At 38.3% G+C, this 26,161-nt stretch overlaps 1 protein-coding gene across 1 annotated transcript in view; it reads right to left on the bottom strand.

Annotated features, from left to right (window-relative positions):
* Positions 1–2,093: 2,093 nt before the first annotated feature.
* Positions 2,094–26,161, bottom strand: part of CFAP299 (cilia and flagella associated protein 299) — a 207,557-nt gene continuing 183,489 nt past the window's right edge. Inside the window, exons 5-6 of the mRNA XM_072407097.1 lie at positions 7,365–7,494; positions 2,094–2,443 (exon numbers count right to left, since the gene is read on the bottom strand). Coding sequence (XP_072263198.1) covers positions 2,348–2,443; positions 7,365–7,494 — 226 coding nt within the window. The 3' untranslated portion in view covers positions 2,094–2,347. The remainder of the gene's footprint in view (positions 2,444–7,364; positions 7,495–26,161) is intronic.

The raw sequence follows: 26,161 nt of genomic DNA, 5'->3' as shown, positions 1-26,161 counted from the left end.
TTTAATATTTTGTAAAAAACAAACCTAAAATATGTACCCGGCTAGATCTGGCTCTGATTGGGTCAATGGCCATCCATGGATTAGTAGATCATGTATTTTTCTGTGTACCCCTATCATTTAGAAGGGCTTAATTATTGTTACAGCCAGCACAGTCAAGAGCCTAAAACAGAGCCTCAAATTCCAGTCCTTGGAGACAGGATTTTCATATAAACATTTTTGACACTTAGTAAACTTTACCTTGCTAAATGGACTGCTGTCTGTTAGGGAAATCCCAAAAACGTATGCAGATCCAGTGCTCGAAGATTGGAGTTAGACACTGACCTAGAACATACCTGTGTATTCTATAGTCCTTCCCTCTAAGGATTAAGTATGCAGATAAGGAGTTATGACTTTGCCCAGATTTTCCTTAAGTGAATGGTTGTTCCACGTAAAGCACTGGCATTTGTAGATGGCAGCTTAATATTAGAAAAGATTATGTATTGGTTTCCATAGTGGCATATGATGAGTAGTTTATTCTACACAACTTTCACCAGTAAATGAGACCAAAGCTCACAGAGAAGACTTCACAGTTGAATAGATTTTCCCATTTAGTCACACAAACCTCAAGTTTGGTCTATCCCATACAGTTGTTTTTTCTCCAATAAACGTTGCCTCCAGCAGGATTTGATGAATAGTTTGCTTAGTATACTATGGAAGCACAAAGTGATTTTGAAAATGATTTCCTGGCTAGCTAGCACTGCAGCTTTAAAACTGCAGCATAGAGATGAAAGGACTCAGTCAGGCACTAATTATGTTTGTGGACCTCTGTTACATGTCTGGAAATGGGTGCCCACACTGCCTTCTGAATGGTAAGTTTCATAGTGAAAGGTCCATATAAGATGCTGTTTAACATGCAGTCTGGACAGTAGCAAGTATAGCAAACTAAAATACATGCACCACTCAGCTTAAGAAAATTCTAGTAAACACTTTAAGGATTACTACTTAACATAAAGCAGATACACAATCAAGGGTTGGCTTTCTATCTAATTAACAACTTATGGCATTTAAATATATAGCTGGACTTCAATGATTAAAGTCTACAGTACACAGTGTCGCACAAGCTATTCATCAGACCAGCCTGCTGTGTGGCTTCTACTGACTAATATTGTTTATTTATGTTGTATAATTATCATTTCAATAAATTCATCTATTGGAGTTAAGACATTTGCCTTGGCATACAATGTGTTTTTACTCCATAGGAGAGAATTTACAATCATTTTTCTTTTTTTTAATCTATAATTGCGAGTTTTTTTAATAACCATTCAGTCGACTTGCTTTTCTAATGTAATCTGAACAGCACTAACATCTTCTTGTATTCTCCCCAGCCCCTTTTAGCAGATTGCACCACCAGGCACTTTTCCGTAATCATCTGGCTGTTTTTGGATGGCTACTAAATAATTGGGTCACAATACAGGGGCCACCACCAGCTTACATTTTTTTCACACCCAGCTTAATTTTTTCTTAGTGGAACACTGTATGTGTTAATGTTTTTTTACATATACAATTATATTATTTGAAGGGCTAGTTATAAGGTTTATAATAATATAAATATAATTCACCCTGTATAACATATGCTATATCGCAGTGGTTGCCAACCTTTTCAGACCTAAGGACCACTAAATTTACCGGCTCGGACCATGCATGCGCAGGAAGCCGACTGTGACTCAAAGGAGAAAAAACCTCCCCCATAGTGATGTCATGATGCCAGAACCCACCCACTCTTGCATCGCAGATCTGAGCCTGAGCAGAGTGGGCTGGTTGTGGTCTTGCAGACCATCGGTTGGCGACCACTGCTATATTCTATATTTCTGCTTTAGTGTTGCTGTTTCAATTTGGATTGAGAGAAATATCAAACCAAAGATTCAACATTTAATTAGGTTCTACAAAAACAAAGTAAAGCCCACTTTCCCACAAATTGTTAAATGACACTGGAAGCAGCATTCAGATTGGTGGATGGCTGTCAGAAGCTAAACCACCTCTGACAACCAATAGTACATGAAAAAGCTGCCCATTATGTACCTAAACAAAGGGCTTACAGCTGATGTTTAAATTGCCTAGTGCCAATCATCAGCTCTGAGCCTAAAGTTAATTATTGCAGCAACATTTCCATCAGCATGGGCACTTCAGCTCATGACAATCATCAGTGAATGGGAATGCTGTCAGCAGTGCACTTTAACCTTATATTTTGTTGGTATGACATTTTACAATGAAAGTTGTTAGGGCTGTAACATTCACAAGTGAAAAATAAACAAGGTTTTGCTGTATTTGCAACAATTTTATTAACCATACATTGTTTTCTCATGTTATATTAGGTTTTACGTCTAGTGATATGATCATAAATAACAGCCTGTGTGTAAAGTTGAGTCTGTATAGGTGTCCGGGTTGTGTTATCTCCTGGAGGAGCCTAAAAAAAAAAAAGAAAAACTGTGTTACTCATGGTAAACTAAAATGAATGCATGTCAGTCATTTTGTTAGTCAGTCAGAGTTCAACCTGAAGACTGGGGGATTAATGGATCTGCTCACAAGCTACTGACCATTCTACACAACACCTTACACAAATGTCCTGCAGCACAGCATTTGTTTTATAGTTAGACTGGAAATCTTGATTTTATCTCCAACCAGCCACCATGTTTAAGGAGGGTATAGCTGATACAGGTGTGCCTTTCCTTTCTGGCAAAGACAGATCAATGCAGTGATGATCTTTTGTGATCAACAGATGTGATCAGCTTATCACTTTTATCAGTATTCTCATTCTGTAGAAAGGTATAGAGGGTTACAGGAGTTTGCCCTGAGCTAATTCCTTGCAAATAAAAGATAACAAAGAGAATATCATTCTAATGCTTACAATGAGTTTAGCAATGATGAAAAAAAAAATTGTCATTGTTCCGACTGCCATTCACTAAAATCTAAGAATGTCTTCTTACTACTACATAAAACATATGGCTATTTTTTATTTTGTATTTAAAATACCATGTCAGTTATGTGGAAAGATGTCTGCTCATTCCTTTGGAGTATAATAGGGAAATAATATTGGATTATCTTTTTCTTCCTCATATTTAATACTTTCAGAAGTTAATTAAACAAAGGAAATTTCAATTTTCGAACACATTAACCCCCATCTGTTCAGGCATCTCCTTCTGTCCAAAAGAGGAAAATATTTACCTGGTGATGCACAGCCTTCCCAAGAAAACAAAGAGTCCTACATGTGCACCACAGCCTCGTTTAATCCTATGGCTGGGTCACTACATGCCTGCCACAGAGTTCAGGCAGGGTCAAGGCTGGCTAAAATTTTTGATTTTTTTGAGTAGGTTGTTAAGATCCAAAACAGAGCTGAAGGTAAATATTTTGCTGTATGGCTCTTGCAGGGAGTTTGTAGTTTTACTAAATAGGAGGCGTTCCTAAACGTAATGGTCATTTTGTAATGACAAGTTTTAATTTTTCTCTGTACTGTAATCTGCTTTAACAGAGTGGAGATGGCTGAATTACACACATGATAATAGGAATGTGACTCTGCTCACTACTAAAGTTTAATAGAAGTAAGTGGAGGGAGATTTTCAGCCAGAGAGGAGAAGATGGCCTTGATTCAGGGATAGGATATTCTACTAGTCAGTAGTAAGTTCCTCTGAGGACCAGTCTGACACTGGCTATAACAGCAGAGATCAGATTAGAACGGCCTGTTTTAGAGGGCTTGGTGCCCTAGGCCACGGCCCAGGTGGCCTTGGAAGAATTCCAGCCCTGTGTAGCAATGTATTCATTATATGGGAGGTCAGGGAGGAGTTGCATGTAAAAGGAGAAATTACATCTTTAGATTTTAAAACTATATAACCTAAGGCCGGTTATATTAACAGGCACATAGCACAGCTATTTCAACAAGTACACTAATTGTATTATATGCTGCATTTTGGTGCATATAAAACGTATGCTAGGGTAAAAAAACTATTGTGTCATGTTTATATTGTTTAACATAAATTTCATGATAAGAAGGCTTTCCAATTCACAATGTTTACCCAACTACAAAGCTTACTAATTTAGCAACTAAAGCTACATACACACTTCCAATTATTATCGTCGGAAAACGAACGACGAACGTTCATGCACGATATATATGAACGATCGTATAGCACCGATCCTGCACATAGAGTTAACGACACGATCGTTCGTAGATATTGTACACACAATAGATACGATCGTTTGAGCGATAGAGGAACTATGTGCACGACAGGAAAGTGAACGGACGTTCGTTCATCACGCATGCTCTGAACATGGACGATCAACGAACGACCGTACACACGAACGATGTTCAACGATCGTCGCCCAATCCGATCCGCCGGTCCGGTCGTTCGTTTCCAGCGACTTTCCTCGTTCGTCGGCGTCGTTGGTTACTTTTTTACGAACGATTTTTTGCCCAATCGATCGTTCGTCGTTCGATTGGAACGATAAAAATTGGAAGTGTGTACGCACCTTTAGTCTAGGTTTGTAAATAAGGTATCTAAATAAATCCCTCTAGAATCATTAACTACCATCATGCATAGGAAACAGCTGCAGTTAGGTAAACAGGACCAATATTATTATTAACATTTTCAACTGAAAATACACTGTACAGTTAGTTTAAAAGTGTATTGTTTATTATTATTTTTCATTATGTGAAGATTCATCTGTCTACGTCAGTCTATGGATCCTGACAAATATCATTTGAAGCCAAAAACTGTTGTTCAAAACTAGTGTAGGATAGAGTGGGGGAAGGGTTAGAATCTATGAAAGGGGTTCTGCTCCTTCCCATAGCCAACACTAAGAAAAATAAAAATTTTAAAATGGGCAAAACATTTTAGGTTCACTGTTATAATATTTTGAAAATCGGGCACTGGGTTCTCTTTCTCTCCTGGTGGTGAACAATTCTTCATATTTACACACTAGTGGTGATAATATGACGTCAGTCTGACTCTGTGTGGAGTTACAAAGGAGAAGAAGAATGAAAACAACAGTGATGTCCAAAAATCACAGCATTCAACCAGTCTTTTAGGTAAGTGATATTGAGTGTCACTGACAATGAAGATACAATGGGCCTGATTTAATAAAGCTCTAGAGAAGATAGACTATCAAGGGAGAACCTGGGTGATCCAGAAAACCTGCATCAGACTTCATAAAATAATTTCCAATTGTTTGGCAAATGTTTTTATTCCTTAACCAAATTCATTCCCCCAGGTTCACCCATGATAGTCTTCACCAGTCTTGAAGAGCCTTCATAAATCAGGCCCATTAGGTTGGCAATAAGAAGTACAACTGAGGACAGCTCAGCATCGAAGTTGAATACTTATTGCAGCCTAAGATTTTTTTTTTTGGTTATTTAATTTTTTAAAAAATCCTGAGGTCAGGCTTTAAGAATATGTAAATACATCAATGTGGTAACAGTTTAAACTTAAAGTTTTTCAATCTAATAACGAAGAAAAGAACTTGGATGGATACAAAAAAGAATTTATTGTCATTACCAAGCATACAAGTGAATCAACTTAAAAACCACAATCTAAAATGTATTGTTTTCTACAGTGTATAACCTTTACTTAATAACAAGTAGCATCTACATCTAAATCACAAACTATCCTTGGCAACGTCCAGTATTGTCTTATTAAACATCCCCAGCCTTTGAAGTATCTAGGCTCTATTACTGGGTAACTACTGAACAAACTTTACTATACAGTTTAATAAGGAATGGAATTCATTATATGAACTTTTATCAAACCAGCCAGTCAGTGGGGTAAACCAGAGAATTAATCATTTACTTTTCAGAAGAAAACAACTGAAACATGAAACACCATGGTCTTCATGGTATGAAGATAGAACTTTTATGTACAGTGGCTTTTAAAAGTCATTGTCACTGTATCAAATTAGTGACAGCAAGGTGACATTCCACGATGTAGACTGATATATGTATCTGTTTCTTGGCTTAATGTGAGCAATTCGTTGTCAGTAATAAAGAGATCCCAAACAGCTTTAAAAGTAGATAATGAAGAACAGCTCAAGGTGATGGAAGCATCATTTGTAGTGATCAGGTATGGAAACTAAGCTACACAAATTGTGGGAAAGAGCACATCTGTGGCTGCCTTGTTGGTTAAGTCAGACTAATGGTTATAGGATTGGAGGTGCAGAGACATCTCATCATTCATCACTATCAGTGGACTATCAAAGGAAGGCAGCTCGTGTGGGAATAAAATCATTGCCTCACAGTATATTTTCGCAACCAGGAGTAGCAGTTGGGAAATCACAAGAGATGGTGACGTGTTTCACACCCAAGCTGTTTACTCATAGAATCAGGATGCCCTTGAAGCATCAGTCAGCCAACAGAATTAGGACAACCTAACTGGGAGAAGTGCATATCCCTAAAACATAGCCACAAGGCCAAAACCATGGCGGGGGCTAATCATAAAGAAAGTAATCTTGTTAGGGATATGGAAGTGACATGTCTTTCACACAGATATTCTAAGGGCATATCTAAGTTATTTTATGTTGATACCTCCAACAAAATAACCAAATAAATGGGTGATATTCCATGCACAGATCCATAATGCTTGGAATAATAAAGCCTTCTTAGAGGGCTCTCTGAAGGTATTGACATGTCTTATTCTCTGGTTCAGTAAAAGACTTTTCGACTCTTTCAGTCCCTTTTCACCATAACCTTCTTTAATTATTTGTGAAGGGATTTTTTTGTGTTTGCAAACATGATTGTTGTTAAAAGAACAGAAGAAGGGTATTGTAAATGAGAAAAACAACCACGGAGGCAAATCCTCTCTATTAAATAGTGTTACGGTTATGTTGAGATGAAAGCAATAAAGAAGTGCTCTGTTAGTTGAAGTGTTCTTTACAAAGTCACGAATGGGGACACAAAAACCCTTTAAACATGCCATTTATCACTATAACTACATTATGAGTCAGGATCCGTGTTTTAAAATACCACAAAACTGACATTGATTTGCTTTCCTAATGAACTACCTGATACATCTGTATATTTAAAAATGTGTAATGAAAAAGTTCCATGATGGATTCCCTTTTACACAACCTAAAATAACAAGGAATACATATTTCTACGGATGACTGAGCCATGAACAATGACTCTCTGATGTTTAAAAGACCGTACAGATCCCTCATTTCAAACAGATCCTTAAATATATAAACACACAAAGGAGTGACATTATTAGTCCTCAAGTTGCTAAGTGATACCACTTGTGAAGCCATGAAATACAGGCAATAAAAACAGTACAGAATCCTTAAAACATATGGTAATGTGAGAGGCGAAGTGAAAACTGCCGGTTTGCACTGAGAAAAATATTTACCTTAGGATCCACGTTTACTATTTTCCTGTCCCTCTTATTTTTGAACAGTAATCCTGATGAATTTTCTGCAATCACTTGGTAATTTGGACTCGCATTTGAAGTTGAAACATGGGTTTCCCAGTTATAAAAACTAAAAAAAAAAAAAACAGAAAAGCAAAGAAATTAATCAAATACGTTTTTTTACTAACTACACTATACATCAAAGGCAACAATTTGCATGCTTAAAGGACATCTGTTGCTAAACACAAGAAAGTCATTGCAAATAAATAGCTTATGTCATTAGGAATATTTAGTTATTATAGGCTGCATAAACTATGCATTTCTGCATTTTTTACTGACACTTGTACATCTTGTACAGAGGGACTAACCACTGAGATCACAGTTTCAATGTATGAAACTCCCCTTAGGAATGCATTCTTGTCAAGTGCAGGTTTTTCCAGTGCCCAAAAAAATTAATTTCAAAGGAGAACTCAGCAGGAAAAGGTACAATCAACTTGTAGTTTAAATGAACCTTAATAGGAAATTCTGCATCAGAGGAAATACAATGCAAAAAAAGGTCAGACAATGCCTTTGAACTGTCATCTACAGTCATGTGAAATTCTATTTTTTTTTCCATATCTGGGCAAAGTAAAAACCATCTGGTCCCTAGCAGGTTTTAAAATGATTTAAATCGAACCAACACACAGCAGATTTTACCATGTCATTATTTATTTAACAAAATTAAGCCAAAATTGAGAAGCGTGTGTGAAAAAAGTACACCCCATGGTTCAACACTTGTAGAACCACTTTTAACAGCAATAAAGTAATCACTTTATCAATCTCTCACATAATTGAAGAGGAATTTTAGCTTACTCTTCTTTACAACAGTTTCAGTTGATGGAAGTTTGTGGGCATTCATTCATGCACAGATCTTTGAAGGTCCCACTACATCATTTCAATTGGTTAGAGGTCTGGACTTTGACTAAGCTATTTTTACCTTTTATATACTTTTTGTTGTGGATTGGATGGTGTGCTTGGGATCATTTTGAAGCTCTGTTGCATTACACAGTTGTGGTCAAGCTTATGCTCTAATAAGACGGCATGACATTTGTTAAAATTCTCCTTTTTTTTTTTTTCTTTATTGTATTGTTCTCCTAGTTTATTTTTGTTTGTTTTTTGATGTATCATGCTGGTATTTTTTGTTTTTACTGTTAGTGTTTTTATTGTTTTTCTCTGTATATTTTGAAAAATTTCAATAAAAAATATTAAAAAAAAAAAAATTCTCCAAGGCAGAAGAGGGTACACTCTAGGTGATCCAGTAAACCTGGAATGGATCTGCTCCACGATTGAAAAAATTTGCTAAAAGATAGCAAACGACTTTTAAGAAATCCATTCCAGGCTTGCTGTATCACCCAACTTCACTGATGAAAGTGCATCTTCTCCAGCCTTGAAGAGCTTTCATAAATCAGGCTCAATGACTACAGGATGCCCCACTCCTGTGTCTGCTACACAAGCTCAAATCATTACTCCTCCACCACTGTGCTTATCCATAGGTATGAGGTATTTGTGCTGATATGCTGTGTTTGGTTATCTCCAAAAAGGGTGCTGTACATTATTGCCAAACGAACTTTGCAGCCTTAGCTATGCTGCCGTGTTCTTTTTGTAAAGAAAAAGCTTTGCCTTGGCAACACTTTCAAGCAAGTCATATTAGTTTAGTCTTTTTCTAATTGTACAGTCATGAACATTTAATATGCCAGCTATATAGCTGTTTTGTTTGGTCTGGTCTTGGGATGAATTTGCTGGGACGTCCACTCCTGGAAAGACTGGCAACTTGTCCAATGTTTAAGTGATCTGTAATCTTTTTCACTGTAGAATGTAGAAAATGTTTAGAAATGTCCTTATAACACTTCCCAAATTGATGGACAGCAACAATTCTCTCTCTAGGATCATTGTTGACATCTTTCCTCCTTAGCGTTGTGTTACCACACTTGGATGCTCCAATCGAGCAAACTGCCAAAACTTCTGCTTTTTCTAGATCTGGTCACATTTGCTGATGATCAATTATTCAGTTTTATTTAATAAGCAGCACCTGGCTGCTACTTACCCCCAATAATACCTAAAAAAGAGGTAAAGGTTTTCCTAATTTTTCACACACTGCTTCTGCATTTGACCTTGTCTTTGCTAAATAAATAATGACACAGTGTAATATGCCAGGTGTTGCTGTTCATCAGAAGTAGTATTTATCTACGCGTTCTGATACGCAAACCCTTAGAATTAAAAGAGGGTATACTTTCTTTTTCTGTGTCTCTATATGCTACTCGACTGAAGTTAATGGAAATTTGCTGACCTGCATTTGATGTGCTTGTCAAACAAATGTCAAGCCCATAAAAACAACACCTGTGTACATATGTCCTAATTCAGAGACCATGAATTTGAAGAGACCTTGTCACTAACTTAAAAAAGTTGCAGATAAAAGACCAGAACTTACTTGCATCATTTTCTCTTCCATGGACATTTTTTTTTATTAATTTGCTTTATGTCTTGCTAAGCAATTTGAGCAATCTAAAAGTCAATTCCCCAGCAAAACTAAGAGGACAAAAAAGGGACATACTAATTGGACTTTAACAACGTTATTTTTCATAAAAGCTTAAACATTTTGTTACACTTTATTAATCACATCCATCCATAAAAAAACATTGCTTAATTTTTTAAAATATATTGTGCTGACATAGCACATATATTGAGATTTGTCCTTTATCCAATGCGTTTCGTAGACAGAGTCCACTTCTTCAGGGATACAGTACAATACAATACAATCCCCAGCAAAACTAGATATCTCCCGCTCACCTGAGAATGTCTAATTACTGGCTCTTTCATCACTTCCCCTATATATCATAATATAGCAGCCAGCATCACAGTTAATATAGTGGCCAGGGGAGGAGAGAATGGTAATAGTATAAAATATTTTTTCACTGGCAGTTCTGCTGGAGCTGTTGATATAACATTCAAAATGAGACAGTTTGACAGACAGGGCCAATGCATTTTTGAGGGTCCCAATGCCACCCCCTTTTTCTGAAACTTAGCACTGGATAGTAAGTGCACTCTAAATGATTGAATAGTAAGTTAACAGTGCAGTAGGGATAAAAACACCTTTTTATTGCAAAAGGAGGAAGAGTTAAACCCCTTGTCTGGGTATTTTTATTATCTGCAGGTCCTCAACAGTTGCCTTGACCTCTTGGCCCGCTGTCACAAGGACAAGAGCTGAGAGGAAGGCTCCACCAACAGGATCACTGATAAAAAAAGTTTTGATTTTTTCAAAAGCTTTGGTACGAGTTGGTCTTTAAAAATAACTTTACTGTCTCCCTTTACCCAGAAAGTATTTTTCCTGAGGGTGGAGCTGTGAATTATATCAGACTTTCCAACAGCACCACATTGCAAAGAGTAAATGTGCTAGCAGATCTAGCACAGCTGCTATCTGCTCCTTTATATGGACCTAGAGCCAATAAGAAACCACAGTGTTTGTGATTTCTGTGTAATTATGGTTAAATCTATTCTTATTGAAATAAAGTTTTAAACTCATGGAAGTCGTACAATACAAATCAAAAAGGGTGATACAATAGCAAGAAAATGTGGTTCAACATGTGTTGTAACCAGAAGAAAAATAAGAAAAGAGAGTGAGCCCTCCTTTATGAAGGTTCAGTATAAGTGAAGTCCATGTCACTCTTTTATTCTCATAATGCACCTGATTTATCTAAGTTCTATAAGGCTGGAGAGGATACACTTTCATCAGTGAACCTGGGTGATCCAACAAACCTTAAAAATCTATTCATTAGCAAATATTTTCAATCCTGAACCAGATCCATTTCAGGTTTGCTGGATCACCCAGGTTCACTGAATAAAATATCTCCTCCAACCTTGGAGAGCTTTAATAAATCTGGCCCAATGTCTCAACCAAGAATTTTATAGGAGTAAAAAAAAGTTTTGTTTTTTTTTTCGAAAAAAGGCAAATTCTGATTTGCTACAAATATATAAAGTGTAATCCATAATGTAGCATGTAGTATTAAAAAGCTAAATTAGGTTTTTAATGCTGAATGGGTCCCCACTGGAGAGATCCACCAATGAGTAGCAAACACAGTTTTTACAGTTTTCAATGAAAGGAGAGAAAAGAAAGGAGCTGGAAGAAAGGAGATTTCCTTGAGATAGAGGAATTCTCCCAAATGGGAACATGAACTAGACTACAAAATGTTAAAAGTTTCCTAATTCGATCCAAAACCCTATAGGGAGTTTGTGCCTAGATATTCTTTTTTATTTATCTGTGTACATTTACTTTTTTGATGTGGTATTTTCAGTGAACATATTTACATCCCCAGTGAATCCTGCATCGTCTACAACTTCAGTCCTATGCTGTCAAATTTACATCACTGGAAGCTGCCGGTCTTTCATAATTATTTGCAGCAGCCCCCCTAGTGATGCTTTGCCAGATCTCATGCATGTGCATAGTAGGATCTGGCACAAGGAAGTCTGAACCTTCTGCTTCCCTAGATATATGACGGGAGTATCCCAGGAAGCTGAAAGAAGAGACCGTCAATCAAACAACCTTTGGTAAGAGAAGAGGAAGGAACAGACAGAAAAGAAAACTCTCAAAAAGGTACATGAAGCACAAAATATACAAAGGTTAATTTCTATTAAAGGTTCAACTTTAAATACATTTTTTTCGGAAGTACTACAGTGTTTTAATTCATCATCTTTTATTTTCTATTAATGAAATAAAATAGACATATTGTGGTGGCTCTAGACCAGGAATGGGCAAACTTTTTCAGTCAGGGGCACAATATAAAATTTGAAAGAGGGACCGGGCTGATGGAAGAGTGGGCAGAGTTATGCCATCATGATGCCACTGAGCGTGACGCCATGATAGCATAACCCTGCCCACTCTCCTATGGCAGCCTGCTCACCTCCAGGAGCCAGGATACCAACGGGGGACGTGTTCCACGGCTCTGGCCAGTGCACATCCCCCCCCCCCCAGTGGGGGCCTTTTCCTGACCCTGCTTTGGCCGGCAGCGGACAGAGCCGCGGAACACTCAAAGGGCCAGAAAAACAACCATATTGGGCCGTAGTTTGCCCATGCCTGCTCTAGACAGTTAGCGACCATGAAAACTGTTTGAGTTCATTGCACACAAAAGCCATTATCCAAAAGCACATAAGGCTAAAGAACTTACAGTTTTGTATAAAGGCGTGCAGTGAGAAGTTAGTAAGAAGTCACAGCATATGTTTTTAATGGTGGACTGAATAAGGGTCACACCACTGATAGTTATGCATCTGTTTCTCAGCCTTAACCATATGCATACATCCAGACACATCCAGATAGGATTATAAGCAATGGTAAATGCACTTAGCACACTATACCCATGTGTCATATTGTCCCAAATAGCACAGCACATAAACAATTCAAACATCTGGAGTAAGTAATTAACATATATCATTTTCAGTAAGCATGACAAAGCAGAGGTCTGCAACTTCCTTTATAAGTTGTATCTTAATCTTATCAACTTTAAATTATAAGTTGTAAGCTTGTATTTTTTAGGATGTAAGAGTACACCCAGTTTTTTGAAATCTCATGAGTAATAACATCTTCCAACAACTGTCCTTTATATTGGACATACATACCAAACCTCAAGAACTGAGCATTGGAATATAAAACCCCCACTAAAATACCTATACCCTACCTACCATAGCTGATGCTCTTCATTATAAAAATGATATTATACCAAAAATTGTAACATTTAAGTTACACCCAACACTCATCCAGATTACATCCAACACTTAAACTCCAGCAAAATAAAAAATAACAAAAAGCAATACAACACCTTTTTATTATCCATGTAGTTTAAACTGTATGTGGATATTTATTACATTAAATATATACATAAATCACCCTAAGCACTTTGTAAATCATCAGCTTTTTCTGAGAAGTCTCTAAATGAATATTTGTGATCCTTTCCATAATAAATAGCAAACACAAAAGCTCCCTGAATGCTCTTGGGCTTTAAACAGTGCCAGAAACCAACAACACCTTTACGCTCACCCTTATGGATACCAGACCCTTTTGAACTGTTTACATCACATTTCTCAGTGGACCAACAACCTATATCAAATGTTCCACTACAAACAATTTATTACTATAAAAAAAAGGTTGTTTGAATATGCTACACACTAGAAAATCTGGTGGTGAGTTTAACTTTGGGTATACCAGAATTAAAGAGAACTCGATCATTCCTAGAAAGTGGCCAAAGTAACAACATCCCAGTCCAATTAAATTTTCATGTAGTATCTGCAAAATATTATGTTGTGTCTATGGAGCCTCCCTGGATCATAGGTCCAGTTTTTAACACAAGGAACTGTCTTCTCAAGAGTAAACCCTGACCCCTTGTCTAAGTAGCCCTGTTACAACTTAGTTACAGTAGGAATTCGGTAGGCAATTAAAAAGTTTTAGCTGTCTGAAAAGTGATCAAATTACATTGATATTAGAAAGTTTTACCATCGGTAATGAAGAGCAATTGAGCCAACTATGGCTTCCAAATAGAATAGTTTAGAAGTGACCAAACATTTCCTGTGGGGTCGATTCTACGTTTTCTAATAAAGTGGCATGGAGAATATTTTGTTGTAGCTGATTATCTTGATGAAATCATAGGAAATAAATCAACTGGTTTTCAGTATCTATAGGGACCTCCAGACAAGCATAACTTAAGCTTTACAGTCATTTATGTATTTAAACCACCCAGACGAGGCAGTTTTATGAGAATCAGGTAGTATTTACCTACTACATACGCCTCAGTGAATTTGTTTCAGTACCTGTGATTTGCATATTTCAAACAGTTTCCAATGTTATTAAAGTAACTCAGGAATTTACATTAGGGAGCACCACTAATTAGGCCTTTATTCACACCATGTTCCTAAATGAGTCATTATTGGTTTTGTGGTCTGGCAGAAGATTAATACCTTCTTGACTCCTTGCGGGGAAAAAGTATGCAATAGTGGACATAATCCAAGGTCACTTATTCACAATCAGTATCCAGCAATACCACATAAAACATACACAGGAGATGTCTGAGATAGATGGCTGTTCCATTACATGGAAAGATGTCTCCTGATTCGACATGTGCAGGTCATTTATAAGAGCCTGAGATAAGTTAAAGGAAACTATTATTCTTTATCATACAAATCATCCTAGAAAAACATCAAAGGAGAAATAAAGAAACAATGTACATCTTCCCTGGAGTTTTACACATAATTGCTTTATTAAAGCTGAATAAACATTTTTGGAGATTGCTAATGCCTTTGACATTATAATAATGTTAAACAGAAACACGATAGACTGTAGAGAAAAGCTGCTAAAGTACCTGGCATGCACTTGTCTCACAACATAGTACATTTTCAGGTATTAAAACCCCAGGACACTAGAAGAAAGTCCTAACAAATGTCATATCTTAAAATGTATCTATGGGCACTAAGTAAAATTGTATATTTTTATTGTTAAAGTTCCCTTTGTGTTTTTTAAAATGCCCCACATAACAGGTAATAAACATAATTTAGGTTGATTATTCCAGCAGAACATTTTAAAAACTAAAATTACTACTATGCTGTTAGTCTTCAAGTTGTTTTGTCCATTTAAACTACAGTGGTAGGGCAGGATGCATGTGGTTGGCCTGCCTTTACAGGATCTAGAAGCCATCAGCAGAAACCACAGCATGTGGCAGGGGAACAAAAAAGTGTTGAATGCCTGCAGTGACCACAGAGCGGCAATGTGCGTTCCAACACATGAGCAGCTAGGAAAGTAAAAATATAGCCTCTTCTATTACAGGGTATGCCAATTTCACTTTAAAACTTAACTTAAAAAGACCCTGAGAGTTCTGCTGGGTGAAGCTATGTTTGATATGATATCAGCAGCACCAGGAGAATTAAAGCTATCACTTACATAAAAATTTAAAGTATTCTATAATTCAAAGTGATTTAGGGAAGAGATGGAATTGAGGAGGACCTTGTCCACCACAGACAGAAACTGAACTCCTCAAAAGAGACAAGGCTATGATGTGCAAGGAGAGAGGGGGCCATGCTAAAGAACTGATTGGTTGCATTTTCTACCAAGTTCAAAGCCACAATGCAAATAAATAATTCATAGAAAGGAGAAATATTGCAAGCAAGCGTTTAACATTTTTTCTTTAATTTGTACATTTGGTGATAGGGTTTCAGGGTTTCAGTCTGCATAGATCTTAAAAGTGCAATAGTGGCATTGCATTTGTTTGTGAACCTGGTGAGTGGCAAAAATCTAAAATTTTCCCTGAACCCGAGATTTGGCAAACTCAAGGGTCATCCCTATTAGAGACTGTTATGTTTTAGGTAAAGACTGGAATGTCCACATTGCTTGTTGGTGGCTCATTGGTATTGACACTTGGTTACTTTTGCCGAGAGTTACTAAAAACTTCTCTTTGGCCCAGCCTTTCCAGCCCCCTTGTTGGCTGGCTCTGCAATGAGAACTATATTGTTACTTTAGTGGATAGCAAAGAAGATCAGTCCAGCTTGTTGTGTGACTCTGCAAGAGTACAAGTGGCATTTCCAGCACGAATGCTTATTCTAGACAGTGGTTGTCCAGCATAGCTTTCCGACCGAGGAACAGTAAGTATAAGACATCATTATGAAAGATGTGATATGTAGCCTACTGATATCTTTGAACCAGCATATGGTGTTAACCCATATATAAACTACTAAAAAAATGGGCAAGATAGATTGATAACTTACAATATTGCATTGTTCACTTCAAATATATTAGAGCATGGTAAAGTAAACCATAACTGAAACAAAAAGCCAAAGACAGGTTTTAGATACTTTGGGTGTGGTCTGATACTAAAACATGAATTCAAATAAATTCAAACCTGCTCTGGAAGGAATGATACAAAGGAAACTGAAGGTTATGGGAAATGCCTCTGGATAAAAGATCGATGAACTGGTTGGGAAAAAGAATGAGCCAACTTAAACATGGGTAATTTAAATCACTGTGTCTGAATGAACCGCTTCCAAGGTTATTTCCACAGAACATTTGATAAAGATGTTATTAACGAAAAATATATGTGGTTTCATAACATAATCTTTCATTTAGAATATATCCAAAGAAGAATTGCTTGGGATGGATAAATGCAAAGTAAAAGATTAGAAAACATATGTTACATACAGTAATTCGAACTATTTACCTTGGACTGCATAACAGAAATGATATCACCAAATGAGAAACAATTGAGAAACAATTAGGGACATATCTTGCTATACCTGCTCAGTGTGTTTATATGCTAAAAAGATATTCTATGAGACACCAAAGAATATATGTTCTGTTCTTAAGGGATAAAAGCAATATATCAAATAAAAATGTAATGTAAATAACATGTACAACAGCTTTTCAAGTTATTTTGCAATTTAATGTTTTTAAATAAGTTTTCTATTTAATTCTGTAGCCAATATATTCTCCAAAAAAAGGGGCAAGGGGAGCGTGGCTAGCCAATGGCAGGGGAACACGCACACCAACTGAGCTCCGTCCAGCCTGAGGGAAATCCGTCCTGTGTAAGCATCATCGCTGCCTCCAAACTTCAGCAAATGGGGCCAAAAGTGAAGGGGAGTCAGAAGTGGAAGGCAGCTGGCAGCAACAGCACTGTGAGCAGACTGGCAGGTTTTTTCTCAGCCGGAGAGCAGGCCGCATGAGACCAGGCCACAAAGTAGCTAGCCGATGGCGGAGTTACATGCACACCAACTGAGCTCCATCCAGCCTGAGAGGAATCCGTTCTGTGTAAGCATCATCGGTGCCTCCAAACTTAAGCAAATGGGGCCAAAAGCGAAGGGAAGTCAGAAGGGGAAGGCAGCTGGCAGCGACGGCACTGCGAGCGGACTGTTTTTTGTCAGCCGGAGCGCGGGTCGCGCTAGACCAGGCCACAAAATAGCGGCCTCTGCTACTCCCGTGGCGCCAGATCCAGGGGCGCAAGCCGCAAATATATGCAACGCAAGACCGAGCATCCCAAGCTCCATATTCAGAGGGCTCGCCCTCCTTCTCTACACAAGATCCACCAGATTCACTTAGAGGCCCATACTTACCGTGCACTATGGAGGAATCCTCAGCATCCAGTTTTTCCATATTCACAGGTGTGGAGGCTTGGGATTGGGAAGCTCATCTGACAGTCCTATCCACCAGGCAAGATCTCAAAACAGGTATTAGTGGGTTGGAGGCTAGTTGTAAGTCGGAATTTCAGACCATACAGATGTCTCTCCAACAGGTGACTAACACCACCATAACGTTACAATCAACATGTGCAGAATTTACCACCCAAGTGTCTTCCCATATCGAAATTTTGGAAGGCCATGAAGCGCAACAAAACACACTTTTTTTAAGGCACGATGATACAGAAAACCATAACTGACATAGCAATATTCGCATTAGGGACTTACCAGAATCTGTTCCCAACTCAGAGCTAGCATCTGCAGCATGTTCTATTTTCACTAACCTTCTGAATGTACCCCCTGATGTGGACCTAGAGACTGACCGTATACACAGAACCCTTGGCCCTTGCAGTAAGGACACTCAACAACCAAGAGATGTCATTTGCCAAATTCACTTTTTCCGTACTAAGGAAGATATTATGAGGAAGGCCAGAGAAGCTGAAACCATTGAATACGCAGGGGTGCGCCTCCAACTTTTACCAGATTTCTTGTTGCTTTCAATCTTGTTTTCTTTTTAACAAAGGTCTTCAACCCCCTGAGCGGTAACCCCAAGTGTGACTCAGGGTAGAAAAAAAGATGCTGGATGTGGTAACCCTGAGTCACACTCGGGGTAGCTAAACCTATGGAAAATGATAGTAAATCCAATCTTACCTGATCCGCCTGCGTCCTCCGTCATCCTTCGTCTTCTTTCTTCCTCGGGCCGGTGTTCTCAGCATTCAATGGGTTACCGGGAAGTTCCTAGTGACATCGGTGCGTGCGGTCGTTCCGTTCGGGGCGGGGTGGGAAACTGAAATCTATTTGTATTGCATTCAATACAAAATAACTGTATTGAATGCAATACAGTAGATTTAAATGTGATTTTTAAAATGTATTTAATGTATTATTTTGAAATGATTTTTTGGTTTCAAACTTTATTATACTCATACTATTATATTATACTGTAAAATAATTTTTTTTGTTTCAATCAGTTTTATTGAGTTTTCAGAAAAGTAATAACAGGTAAACATAACAAAAAGAACAACACATACATCATATCAAACATAACAGTGTGAGCTTACCAAAGTACCAGGAAGCTGCAAATAACCAAAAAAAATATGACTATAAAAACATAATAGGCCTAAGGAGATCGTATAATACATATTAAACCTGTACAAAAACAGCTACAAATCCGCTAGCGGAAGCGTATGGCACAGGGTGTAAACTAATATTCTCTAACAACAAATAAAATAAAAACAAAGACAAACACATATAACAAAGCAGCCCAGGGGAGAAGGGGGGGATGGGAGGGGGGAGGGGAATGCCGCTCAATACAAAAATAAAAGAGATATATAGTGACCCTCAATACCGGGGTTGTGTTCCAGCCTGTAAGCCTGGAAACTAAATAAAATATGTATGGAATCGAGGAGATTCTTTAAACCAGTCCCAAATGGACCAGGTAATTGTAAATTGTTCCAATCTATCACCATCCTCCGCGACCAACATCTCCATATGGCGGATTTTTTCAAGTTCGGAGACCCAATTGACTATAGAAGGAGCAGCAGATTGCTTCCACAATCTCGGAATAGTGGCCCTCGCTGCAGTAAGAAAGTGACGTAGGACCCCACCTTTGATGGTTTTGACCGAACCCGGAACCATGGATAAAAGAGCTATTTTGGGAGTATTGGTTATGGTAGACCCAGTGCTGTCAATATACACCTGAATAATCGTGTCCCAAAAGCGATATATAAGCGGGCACCCCCACCATATATGAAGCATTGTCCCCTTTTGTAAGTGGCATCGCGACATACGATCAGATTGTGTAGGGGAGATTCTATGGAGATCCACAGGGCAATAATACCACCTGGACAGAATTTTCTTATTAACCTCTTGAGCTCTACAAGTTAAGGCCAACTTATGCGTTAGGGTAAATGATTTTTCCCAATCGTCCGAAGTCATGAGTCCAGACATTTCCCTCTCCCAATATCTAGTGTATATAGGTGCAGAGGGGTCAGGCTCCTGAGCAATTAGCTCATACAACCTGGACACAACATGAGAGGGGCGGTCAGGAGAGCTAACCACCTGCTCGAAAACCGTCAAACTTCTATATAGGAATGATAAGTCAGAAAATGAAGCTACAAATTATGTCAATTGCCTGTATGAGAGCCAAGAAAGCAACTTGCTTCTGTTTGGGAGATCTAGGGAGGCCAGCGGGGGAACCTGTCCATTATGTAATACACTCCTAAGATGACGGCTGTCCGAGGCGGACCAAGATAAAAATATGGAGGTTCGCATTGCTGGGGGGAACGCTGGATTATCAAATAGCGGTGTCATGGGTCCTGGATTCGTCGACAATTTGCCCGCTCTGAGGAGGATATCCCAATTGTGTAAAAAATCAAATGTAAGTGGGAGTAGAGGGTGGGCCGGCTGTATCAACGACCGGTCCACCCATGGCAGGGATTGGAGGCTAACTGGAGATAGGTAATCTTCTAGTCGTACCCATTCCTTCATCTCCCTGTTGTGAAACCAGTCTATCAAATGCACTAAAACCAATGCCCTATAATAGGAAATAACATCCGGGGCCCCTGCACCTCCCCTATTTTTGGCCTTGGACAGGGTACTAAATGCCAGTCTAGGGCGTTTCTGTTGCCATATAAATTTTAAAAATAACCTATGAATTTTACGAAGATATGCGGTTGGCAAGAATATGGGGACCGATTGAAAAAGATATAACAGTCTGGGGATTATATCCATCTTAAGAGTGTTTATACGGGCGAACCAGGAGAGAGGCAGGGAATTATTATTATTATTATTATTATTAAACAGGATTTATATAGCGCCAACATATTACGCAGCGCTGTACATTAAATAGGGAATTAATTTGCAGGACCCATAGTAAGACTGCTGCAAGTCCCCCTACACAGCTGACACAAGTTTGTACTTTGTGCATTTGTGGGAGGCAGGGAATTATTATTATTATTATTATTATTAAACAGGATTTATATAGCGCCAACATATTACGCAGCGCTGTACATTAAATAGGGAATCATATTTCTGAAAGTCAGATTGTAGTTTACTGTACAGTAAAATAATTTTTTATGAACAACAATGTACAGCTTTTAGACATAAAACTGGACAGAAATGAACCGCCCAGGAGGTTATCTGAAAACACATCTTTTCCATCTCAAAGCCTAGAAACCCATGTCACCATCATGATCACCATCATCCCAAAACCAGGCAAGGACCACACTCTGTGTTCGAACTATAGGCCTATCTCTTTAATGAATGTGGATGGTAAATTATTTTCTAAACCAATAGCCAACAGACTTTCTTATCACATGCCTTTCTTGATCCATAAAGACCAAGTGGGATTTATTCCGGGAGGGAGGCAAGAGACAATAGTCTCAAAACTATTATATTAACTAAGGATAGAGGCTCTGTATTCCTCTCCATCAGCTAAGGTGAGGGTTAATGGCTCCTTATCTGACCTCTTTAAGATACCTAACAGTACCAGACAGGGTCGCCCTTTATCACCATTGTTATACGCCCTGGTTAAGGAGCATTTGGCTGTGGCAATGAGGAGTAATTCAGATGTTAAAGGTATCCAGCTGGCAACTCTCATCATAAACTATCCATTTACGCGGATGACCTTCTGTTATACGTTACGTCCCCACATACCTCTATACCTTCTACCACATACCTCTCTACCTATTCTTAAGAAATTTGAAAAGTTTAGCAGCTATAGCAATTTTAAAGTTAATCTCTCCAAGTCAGAAGTCCTTAATGTCTCCTAAAATGCCACTCAAGTAGCATCTATCAGCAACAATATACCTTTCAGAATATGCACAGAAGCAATTAAAAACCTAGGGATTTTTATTACTTCAGACCCTTCCAGCTTATTTGCATATATTTATACTCCTTTATGCACCAAATTACATGGGTTGTTTCGGACCTTTTCGTGGAAAGCAAAACGTCCTCGCATAGCTTACCGTACTTTAGCCACAACCAAATCTAGGGGTGGGATGGGAGTACCAGATATAACAACGTACTAAAAGGCATCTGTATTGCTTCGTATGATTGACTGGTTTCAGAATATGGAGGGGAAGAGTTGGGTCCTCCATTAAGAATCCCTCTCCCAGGTGGATCGTTAGTCCCTCCCATAGATAGACCATTCACTCCTGAACCCGACCACCCCCTTGCCTGGTCTTACAGTTAACCTTTTGCGACTCTGGGATAATCTTAAAAGGGGGGTAAACTTTCCTCACGCCCTGGCCTCATGATGCCTATTTTGGACAACCCGGCCTTCCCTCCGGCTATGGGTAAAACTAATTTTCTGATCTGGTCTTCACCAGAAGATCGACTGGTGGAAGATGTCCTCTGAAATGGCCAAGTTCCCCCTTTTTCTTCTCCTCATCTCCCATCAGGAAGTGGGATGGCCCCTTGGTTTGACCACTGGCAAACTGTCTCATGAATGTATCATCAATATCAGATATATCTGTGAATCTTAAAGGCCTGACAGACTTCGAGGAATTGTTGAGGTCTCCCCCGATCAGCTGACTTATGTCATCTCTCTGTTATATAGTCTTCCTAACCAGGACATTAACCCCAGTGCTCCAGTGCACACAAGGTACTAGGAATCTGATCTGGGTGCCCCAATATCAGCGGAAGAATGTGAGAAATCCTTCACCCCTTACGCATAAACTGACTATTACTTGTAGACCTCAGGAGACTAATTACACAATCTTATCCAGATGGTACCTATGCCGAGTTGAGCATCACCATATCTCCCCCGAAATTTCTGATACTTGCTGGCAGTGTTTTTCTTCAAAGGGGTCCATGATACATTTATATATTATGGGACACAATTATCCAATTGTTTAATGATTGTGCAGGTTCTGATATCCCCAACAATCTGAAGGTGACTCTCCTATCTATGGTTCCGGGTTCGATCAAAGCTATCAAAAAGAGTGTGCTTTGCCATTTCCTTACTGCTGGTAGAGCTCTCATCCCCATTGGAAGCAAACAGCGGTCCCTTCTATTAAGGAATGGCTGGCTGAACTGGGGAAAATCAGACAAATGGAACAATGGGTTGCGGAGGATGATGACAGATTAGAACAATTTAAAATGACATGGGCAGCATGGGATTGGTTCAAAAATTTCCCTCTTAGGTGTCTAAACTAACTGGAATCATGTTTCACAGTGTACCACCTCATACCTCATATCCCCTCTTCCCCTTCCCCCTCTTTTCATATCTGTCTACATCAATTGTTTCCCTGGTCATCTGTCCCTTTATATGTTTAAGCTGTGTACACACGTCAGATTTTTCTCGCCCAATAATTGGCATCGGCCAGATATCGGGCGAGAATCTGGCGTGTGTACAGTCGGCGTCGTTCATCGTCTGTGGATCCGTCCTGGCGGATCCAGGAATGATGAACGACGACCGATCCTAATGCAAGGGAAGGGGGAGAGCGCGCAGCAGGGTGCCGCTCCGTCGCTCTCCCCCTCCCCTCTCCATAGAGCAGGAACGGTGCTGTATGTACAGCACCGTTCATGCATCGTGTAGTCCTTTGTCGTTGGAAAGGATTGTGAAAGATCCTTTCCAACGACAAAAATTGCACGTGTGTACGCCGCTTTATTCTTGTGTTTAGAAGCTAGTATTTGTGATTTCCCCAAGAGTTTGGAGAGGGGTATTATGGAATTTAAGTGACTTATCTAAACTACTGGTAACTCGGCTTTCCTTTCCATTGGATCTAGATTTTCTCAATACATGGCTGGTAATCTTGTTTTATGATATTGAAGTAGTTCCAGATATTATGTTACCAACCCTGACCTTTGATCAGTTTGTATGTGTTAAGCTACTTACCTTGTGTTTATATGTAAATTGTATTTTTATATATTTGTTTGAAAACTTAATGAAAACTTATCTGACATTAAAAGGTAACAAAAATTAAATAAAGTTTTAAATGCTAGCCCTACATGGTAATAACTTTATAGACAAAATATACCCTTGTAATAACTTAAATGACAGGTCAATCTACTGCTGGGCAACCTGTTTTATTTTAAGGGATTGTCCTAAAAAAGATTTAGTGAAAGTGCCAGAAAAGTTTCAGAAACTGTCAGATGCATACATTAAATGGCAATGAAGTTAGGATACCTAAGCCTAAGAACAAAATTGTAATAAATTTAGTTTATCATTCCCTCATTGCGGTTGCTGCGTTAGTTTTTTCCCCTTTTATTAGTTTCTGATCCTACCAGTTGTTCATGCATAGTTCAGTCTTTATTCGCTGAAAAGGATCGTGAAACATCCCTTCCAAAGAGAAATATTAAACGTGTGTACACAGCCTTACTCACAGTAATGTAACTATGGATTATTTATATACGCTTATATTATTCTTCAGTAGGAAAAAAAAATATTCATTTGGTTTACATGCAATGTAAAAAATCTAATGATTTTGAACGTTTTTGAAAAAAAATTTAATGTAACAAGAAAAATCGAAAAATGTACTAGCGTTTAAGAACAGCATAAAATGGAAAACACCTATACAGTGTAAGTATTCTACATTTATAATGAGAATGCACTTAAAGCTGATGTCTGGTTTTATCTACAGTCATGCACAGTGGTACAGGCATCTCTCATGTACTGACATTGCTTACTGTGATTTCACAGCACACTGTGATGAGCTGCTCACAATTTAAGTTAGAAGTCACATAGAACATGCATCATTTCCTGGCTGGAGGATATCTAGCATTGTCTAGCACGTTCCGCGGTGAACTGTCCCTTGGCCACCTCTTTCATTCACCAGGCTGTTATCTTTATAAAGGCCCAGCATCTCATATGGACAATACAAATAGAAGTCATAACAGAAATGCACATTGCTTGCATCAGTGCTAAGGGCTTTTTAGAGGAGTGCTCTTTCTGTCCTGTGTGTCAGAAAATACTAGCTTTTTAAAAAATAAACAAATGAAACCTGTAACATTCCTTTATTCCCCTAGTATCCAAGGAATAAGGAAACCTCCAATGTCAGCATTTTGTTTTCCCTGGGTTTGCATAGGTTTCCACTAGGCAGTTTGGTTTCCTCTAAAAAACTTACTGGTAGGTTATATGGTTTTCCCTAAAAAATTTCCTTTTTTTAAACATTAGATTGTATTCTCCTGTAAGAGACAGCTAATGACATGTCTATAGATTGTAAAGTAATGGACCTGATTTATTAAAGCTCTCCAAGACTGAAGAAGACAGATATATCAGGGGAACCTGAGTTATTCAGCAACTTTTGCCAATGATTTTTAAGAATTTGATTCCAGGTTTGTTGGATCACACAGGTTCTCCCAAGATAACCTAACTTTTTCAGTCTTGGAGAGCTTTAAAAATGTCCACATTATACACATACATGACAATACTCATAAAAATCAGTGTGAACACAACTTTCTTTCCCAAGCTAAGTTCACTTTGCTACTTAAACAGACACAATGAAACCCTTAATGAAACCAAATTTGATGGTGTACCTTTGTACTATATAAAATGTGTGCATTAGGATACCATGTGTAATGTCTGCTTTATAACCCAATCCCCATAGGGACTATTCATAAAGCCCAGCCTGCAGGTTTTTAAGTGTTCAACAGTGATCCAGAAATAGACCCCATTCATTTTAGTTGACAGACTTATCAACACTCAGGTTGCTTTTTGTAATGCCATATGTTCCCCTTTATGTACACTATTTATATACTGAACGTGTAGGAGATTCTGTAATGCATCTGAAAACTATGCTGGACATTTCTAGAAGGCATTTTTAAGGCTTACCTAAAATATGAAATCTTTTTTTAAATATAACTTTAAAGAGAATAAATTGGTTGTAAAAAATGCATTGCTACAAAATTGAAACAAGACAATAAAGGGAAAATGAATCTAAAATTGCAAAAAGAAAAAATGGACTATAGCCAATTGCCAACTAATACCGAATCCAGATATCAAGACAAATACTTAAAATGCAATATTTTTGAAGAGCTGTTCTGGTTTCCTGAATTTAAAAATATATCAAAATGACATATATTTGTACCTAAATCTGTCTTGATATCAAGCCCCTTTAGCAGCAGCATACTAAAGATGAAAGGAAGGCCCAGAGAAATTACAACCAATATAGTCTGAATTCACATGTAGCAGTTATAGACAGCCACCCCACCCTGCCTTTTTAAGCCTGGCAAGTTCTAATAGCAAGTGCTCCCCAACCCCTAGGTACCTGGAGGACATTAGTTTGCTAAAGAACTAATAATAAACAATTGCTGTGTTTTTTGGGGCTACTGATCATCTCCTACCTCTGTGTAACCATTTTCTCTCTATATTCATGTGTGTAACAGTACTAATAAGGGTAGTTACTGACAAATGCCGGGCATTTGGGGCTGGGGTGAACCCTGCTTAGGGATGCATATCAATGAACTAATTAGTTAGCAGGTTAATTTTCCTTCCATTTGATGACTAAGTCTCTTAAAGCATACTATTTAAATATATACAGAGGCTATAAGGCTTGATTGTCCATAAGAAATGTACTACTTGCAGGTAAATTGCCAAAACACTGCAATGAAACACAGCG

This window comes from Pyxicephalus adspersus, chromosome 3, assembly GCF_032062135.1.
Source record: "Pyxicephalus adspersus chromosome 3, UCB_Pads_2.0, whole genome shotgun sequence".
In the NCBI taxonomy this organism is placed as follows: Eukaryota; Metazoa; Chordata; class Amphibia; order Anura; family Pyxicephalidae; genus Pyxicephalus; species Pyxicephalus adspersus.
Note: the sequence above shows the minus strand (reverse complement) of the source record. Positions and strands in the feature narration are given on the sequence as shown.